The 6,980-nt window shown below is 48.6% G+C and overlaps 1 protein-coding gene across 1 annotated transcript in view; it reads left to right on the top strand.

Annotated features, from left to right (window-relative positions):
• Positions 1-531: 531 nt before the first annotated feature.
• The window catches only part of Dnah1 (dynein axonemal heavy chain 1), a 77,348-nt gene continuing 70,899 nt past the window's right edge, over positions 532-6,980 (top strand). The window contains exons 1-4 of the mRNA XM_070018607.1: positions 532-571; positions 4,167-4,262; positions 4,869-5,205; positions 6,465-6,537. Of these exons, the coding sequence (XP_069874708.1) occupies positions 4,903-5,205; positions 6,465-6,537 (376 nt within the window). The 5' untranslated portion in view covers positions 532-571; positions 4,167-4,262; positions 4,869-4,902. The remainder of the gene's footprint in view (positions 572-4,166; positions 4,263-4,868; positions 5,206-6,464; positions 6,538-6,980) is intronic.

Below are 6,980 nucleotides of genomic sequence, written 5' to 3'. Positions count from 1 at the left end.
CTCCAAGATAAAGCAGGAGTATGGAAACCTGAGCTCAAGCCAGGCCCAAGGAGCACATGAGGGGATCAGAGAGTGGGTGCAGGAGGTGTGTGTGGGGGGGGGGGAAGGAGGGTGACAGGCCTGGGTGAGGGCGGCGTGTGCGCAACCGCAGAGAACCGGAACTGACGCTCTCCGCCTACAGTCCCCCATTTGTCCGCCGCTAGGGTTTAACTGCCAACTTCAAAATCGTAACCCGATGGTTTTTCCCCCGAGTTATTTGCATAACCTTAAAAAGAAACAATAATCAAAGTCCACACTGCATTTGCCTGTGACTCTGGGAATGTCCGGGATAGGGAGAAGTAGATGAATGGAACCTGGGATGCAAAGGATGTATCATGCCAGACAAGGGGCATGGTTGGGGGGGTAAGGCGCGAGTCCGGAGCGGGAGGAACCAAATTCCGCAGTCGGGGGGAGGAGCAGACCGGAAAATCCCGCCCAGCGCTGCCCGATGGTCCGCCCCTCGCAACGGGCGCCGCGTCCTGCCCTAGAGACGGGACGGACGCGCAGGTGCGAGGCGGAGCAGAGCGGGCAGGTGGGTGAGGAGGCGCGATCGGTGGGCAGGCGACCCTTGATCAGGAGCAGAAGGCGAGTGAACCGGGCGGAGGCTGCCTTCGAGGCCCAGGAACCCCATTCCCGCCCCAGGGCCCCCCATTCCTCCCGCCCCAGGGATCAGTGCCCAACCTGCCTTGCTCTGGAGAGAAATTGGGGCAGAATTCAAATAACATTGTACTTAAGTACTGTATTTAACGGACTGTTTCTCCCCTGCCCCCCCGGGAAGATTCCACCCCCATACTGAGACTGACCCCTTCTCCACCTGTGGCAGACTCTTGCAAGAAAAGACCCAAGATTCTAGTCTTCATTAGCCAACAATCTATCCTTGCCGTAGAGATTAACTTTACCTACTTCGTGACAGAATTCATATAGTCTGCTAATATATTCTGGGTACCTGCTGTGTATCATGCACTTGCCAGCTCCACGGTAGGCACCCAGTTGGCACAGATCGATGTTACTTGAAAATTCCTGTAGTTGACTGGGAACAGAAAATGTTCATATAGCCGGGCGCTGGTGGCTCACGCCTGTAATCCTAGCTACTCAGGAGGCTGAGATCTGAGGATCGCGGTTCAAAGCCAGCCCGGGCAGGAAAGTCCCATGAGACTCTTATCTCCAATAAACCACCAGAAAACCGAAAGTGGCGCTGTGGCTCAAATGGTAGAGCGCAGGGACAGCGCCCAAGCCCAGAGTTCAAGCCCCACGACCAACAAAAAGAAAAGAAAAGAAATGTTCATATAAAATTGCAACAGGGAGAAGCCTCACAGAGCTGTGGGAATACGGTTACATCAGATGAATGCTTCTAAAGGTGGTGAGCGCCCCAAGCCTGAGAGAGAAATAATCATACACAGTTACTGTTTGTATGGTAGTTTCAATAAGGACTGAGACTTTGAAAATTCCTTAAAGTCACAGATCCATTTGTCAAAGGCAACTGGGCTATGAAACAGAGGTACAAGGTTCCTTCTTGGATGAGGTTGAACAATTTACAACTCCTTCTGCTTAGATGCTTCTTCCTTCAGGAACCCACTTTGCAGAATCTCAGGGCTCTTTTGTACAGTTTGTGTTTTGTGTACCATTGTAGTTTTAGGATCATGACCTTTTGTTCAACCAGATGTGAAGGCACCCCCCCTTCCCCCATTCTACCTGTTCTTTCAACTGTCTTGTCTTCTCTGGACCTGAGTTTCCTTGTTTGTAAAATGATGCTCATCTGAGTGCATTCAGTCAAGTGCTTGGTGGGTGAATATCAGTGGGGCTGGATATCCACAATTCCATCCAGAAGTCTCCTCTACTTCAAGCCAATAGGTGATCTATCTGAGTCAGTTGTAAGAAGAACTTTGTTTCCAATTGCAATGATGCCTCTGCTGCTTGACTTCAGATAGATCACTGAAAATTTTTTGTGTTCACTCTGGGACTTGAACTCAGGGCCTGAGCACAGTCCCTGAGCTTCCCCCCTCCCCAACCAAGAACAATGCTCTAACACTTGAGCCACACCTCCACTTTTTGCTAATTTTTGCTGATTTTTGCTGGAGATAAGAGTCTCACAGACTTTACTGCGTGGGCTGGCCTTGAACTGTGATCATCAGATCTGAGCCTCCTGAGTAGCTAGGATTACACCCAGCCACTTAACATTTTTAGCTTCTTTGTTCCACTTTGAGAAATGAGTTTAGTCTATTTCCAGCCCCCGAAGTTTAAGTGAAATAAGTCCAAGATTCTAATAACATTGACTATTCTCAGAATTCTACCTGACCAGACCACACTTGACATCTCACTGGTTAGTTTCTTCATACAAATGGGTTGAGTGACCAGAGGCAGCACAGTAGCAGCAGTAGCATTAACTAGCAGTTCCTTGCTAGAAGCCATGCTCCTAGCCACATTCATTCCCAGGCAAAGTCTGCTGCAAGGGGCTGTGACAGGAGGCAGAGGTCTGTCTGTCTGTACAGCTCCTACACATGCTGGCCATGTTCAAGTGCCCAGAATTGAGTCAGAGCTAGAAGGCAACCAGTGTCAAGGGCTTTGGCAATGAAGGGGAAGTGGTGCTAAGCATTCAGCTCACTCATCTGCCTTCCTTCACGGGATAGGCCTTGACACATCCCTCACTTCCCGCTTGCTCGGAGGAAAACATCTTACAAGCTAGAGAACAGCAAATCAACCCCTCACAGATTTCAGTTTGGTCCCCAGCAACATTACAGTTTCCTGGACATTGTGCATCTACTGTCTCCATGCAGCAGTAAAGCAGATGCATGATCAAGCCCATTTGTAAGCAGAGGGTAAACAGGAGTGGAACACTGTCCTATGGAGTTGTGACCCTGGCCTTTCCAAGTCCTACTCTCTGTTTGGTGATTTTATTCAAAGATGAAACAGACATCTTTGGGTTTGCAGGGAGATAAAGCTGAGCCTAAGGGAGTCCTCTGTCCTTTAGGGAACACTGGAAGGGGTTGGTGACTGAGGCAGCTGGCTACCAGGAACAGAGTTCTAGTGGAGAAGGCTTGACAGGCCTGACAGTCTGGAGACTGGGGGGCCTTCAGGCTGAATTCATGGGCCTTCCAAGCCCAATATATCCTTCCCTATTCCTCAAGTGGGGAAGCCTGCCTCTTCTACCCAGTCTTAGTTACAGGTTCACGTTCCAGGCTGTTTCTGTACTGCTGGGTGGAACTTAGCTCCACCTAACCCAGCTTGCCTTTCTCTTCAGGGTAATGTAGGCAAGAGTCTCCGCCACATGCATCAGGAAGCCTATGCCAGTGAATCCTACTGGATCTCTAAGACAGCAAATGGCAGAGCCCAAAGCACCTGGAAGAAGGAGTGGCTTTCTGGACACCAGTGGCTTCATGCCTGTAAACCTAGCTACTTGGGAGGCTGAGATCTGCAGATGGAGATTCAAAACCAACCCAGGCAGGAAAGATCATATGACTCTTATCGCCAATTACCCACCAAGAAGTCACAGTAGAGCTGTGGCTCAAGTGGTAGAACACCAGCCTTGAGCAAAGAACGCTAAAGAACAGTTCCCAGGCCCTAAGTTCAAGTCTCAGTACAGGCACACACAGAGACAAAAAGTAGCCTGTACTACAAGCTCCTAGCTACCTTGACCCCAGGTGCAAAAGGGATGGGAAAATAACATGGAGGGGAGGGCTTGCCTGCTCAGGTCCTTGTTACTTTTTGATGATGATTTCTAACTGAAAATTGTAGGCTTCTTTTTTTGTTTTTGCAAGTAGCCTTTTCTGAAAACATTTACCCATACCCTTGTTCAATTTCTTATAACATTCGCCTGTCTGAGGAATTCCCCTAGTGATGCATTTATTTATTTATTGTCGGTCATGGTGCCTGAACTCTGGGCCTAGGCGCTGTCCCTCAGCTCTTCAGCTCAAGGCTAGCACTCTACCACTTGAGTCACAGAACCATTTCTGGTTTTTTCTGCTTATATGGTGCTAAGGATTGAACCCAGGGCCTCATGCGTGCAAGGCAAGCACTCCACCACTGACCCAACTTCCCAGCCCATAGTGATGTATTTTTGAGGTTGCCAAAAGCTGTAGTGGCTTAGAAAGGGCTTGCCAATAAAGACCCTGCAAACCTTTGTCCTACAGGTGGCCGTTGTGCAAGCAGCTTAGCAATATCTGCTACTCCCTTTGTGAAGACAGGAGTGTGTACATCCTTCAGCTGGGCTGACCCCCAGAGCCAGAGTAAGTGAATGCTATTTTGTTGCTGAGCATTTTGTAGCTAAGAAGCCAGGCTCTGCTCTCTAAAATGAAGGAGAGGGGTGATCAGGTGCAGGAAGCATGTGGTAGAGGCATCTCCAGGGCTTCCCCTCACTCTTAATTCTGTGAGACTCATTCCACACATGAAGCACTCAGAATGGGCCCACTATCCCCTGGTGGGATCTCTGCACTGTGTCTATTCAAATTAAGATTCAGGATCACAACCTGAAATCCTAACTATTCAGGAAGCTGAGATTTGAGAATCACTGTTTAAAGCCAGCCCAGGCTGGTCTCCAAGTAACCACCAAAAAGCTAGAAGTGAGGCTGTGGCTCAACTGGTAGAGCACTAGTCTTGAGCAAAAGAGCTCAAGGACAGTGCCCCAGCCCTGAGTTCAAGCGCCGGGACTGATGCACACACACACACACACACACACACACACACACACACACACACACACAATTTCCACTCCCTCTTCCCTTCTTCTTTTGTATCCATGGGCTATGGGCTTGATACAGAGTTAGTGTATAGCATGGTGTCACTGAGGACAGAGATAGCAGCTGGTAAGGCCCAATGACAATAATATCTTCTAGGAGCTTGGGCTGGGACGGCTTTCTGAGGAGAAGCATGAATCCATCAAACAAAGAAGACCACCATCCAGAAAAGACCTCTCAGGACCAACCACATGGTGCTGAGAGAGTTTTTGGAAGTATGGAGTTGAAACAGAAGAATGCTTCTCAGGAACCAGATGATGATTTGAGGAACACTTCTGCAGGCACTGAGCCCAAGCCCTATGCTTTACTCATGCTGTCAGACTTGGGGCACTCCCAGAAGTCACCCCTGTCAGGCACTGATATGACGTATCCAGTGATAAAGCAGCGTGGATTCTACTCTGATATCCTCAGTCCCGGAACCTTGGATCAACTTGGGGTGAGAATGGAAGCTAACCTTTGTCAAGACTGTACCTTCCTTATGGGTTCCATTCACCTGTTTTCTTCTTCTTTTTTCTCCCCTACTTCATCTATTTGGCCATCTCTCTTGTCAGTGTGATCATCTGTTTACCTACCTACTCCCTGCTCATCCAACCATTCATCCATTCATTTTTCTGACCATCCATCTAGCTTTCTATCCTTCTTATACATTCATTTACAACTCATTATTGAGTTCATGCTGTGTGCGAGGCTCCAAGCTGAGCACTGGAGAACCAGAGAAGTCAAAACATTTTCTTTCCTATTATGGTGGGGTGATGACCTTGATGAAAAAGTCCCTTTCCCCAGCTTTGGTTAAGACAGTCTGTGGATGATGAGGTAGCATAGTGTTAAAATCTAAGTGATGGATATGTATTTGCTGGATAAAATAGGGAATGAGGTAAGTATTTCAGACAGGGGGAACTGCAGGTACAAAGGGTAGAGTCCCTCAAAAAAAGGCACATAAAGAGGGAAGGTAGAATATAAAGGAAAGATTGAGGGATAAGGCTGGCGAGAGAATAATGACTAGAGAGAGTTCATCCAGAAAGCCTTAGGAAGGTTTTAGGCAGGCAGGGACTAAACTAAAAGAGGCAAGGTGAGTATCCACTGATATCTAGTCCACCAACAGTTCCAGAACAGTCCCTGGGAGAGGGTATACATAGACACTTGGTGGCTTTGCAGTTCCTGGTTCATGGATCAGTCCCTGAACACAATGGGAGTATTCTTAGCAAAGGAGCTATGCTGGACCAGAACAGGAAATCCAAGGATGTCCCAGGTGGCCAGAGCTTGCCTCCCACTAAGGCCTGTGAAACAGTGTTTGAACTCACTGGTTCTGTCTCACTGTCATAATTCTTGGTGTGCTTTCCTGGTGGATCTCAGAGAGGTATCTGGCCTTGGAATACTTTCCAGGTCCTAATAGTCCCTGGGATGCCTGTTTTGTTTTGTTTTCTTTGTCTTCCATGGAGCTTGAACTCAGGGCCTGGGTGCTGTCTCTGAGTTCTTTTGCTCAAGGCTAGCATTCTACTACTTTGGGCCACAGTGCCACTTCTGGTTTTCTGATGGTTAATTAGAGATAAGAATCTCATAGACTTTCCTTCCCAGGCTGGCTTTGAGCCACAATTCTCAGATCTCAGCCTTCTAGGATTACAGGCATGAGCCACCAGTGCCTGGCTCATCCCTGGTATGTTGATGCACATTCAGAGCTCTTGGGTTTGGTTTCAGAATGTGTGCGATGGCCCCTGCATGAGCCAGAACTTGCTGCGTCAGGCTGACCTCAACAAGTTCACCCCTCAAGGTCAGTGCCCAAGAGAATGGAGCATGGGTGGAGCCTGTTGGGCATTTAGGAGTGGAGCCTCTGGCCTTGGGGAAATGGTCTGTTTCTGGCAGAAAGCCCCAGCTTCCTTAAGATGGAAATGAATCTAGAAAGAAATAAGGTGCTTTGCAAGGCCTAGGCTCTCAGAGAACATTTATCATTACCCTTCACAGAGCTGGGACAAGGGCCTGGGGCAGCTGAGGACAAGAGCACAATTTTCTCTCCTGGGTTGATGTCCCTGGGCATTTATGTATGGGTTTGCTGCCTCCCCTGGAAGATGGGATTGGGGGAGGTCACGGGTGTATCTTAGTTGCTCCCTTCTGGACCCTCAGGACCTGAAACATGACCCAGAACACATAGATGTCTGAGACGCACAGGCTCTGAGCTAGGTGATTAGGGTCTGAAAGTTCCTTTTTCACTGAATG

The sequence above is a fragment of the Dipodomys merriami genome, unplaced genomic scaffold (genome assembly GCF_024711535.1).
Source record: "Dipodomys merriami isolate MVZ:Mamm:240054 unplaced genomic scaffold, mDipMer1.0.p SCAF_13, whole genome shotgun sequence".
Classification (NCBI taxonomy): domain Eukaryota; kingdom Metazoa; phylum Chordata; class Mammalia; order Rodentia; family Heteromyidae; genus Dipodomys; species Dipodomys merriami.
This window is presented reverse-complemented; position numbering and strand designations above follow the sequence as displayed.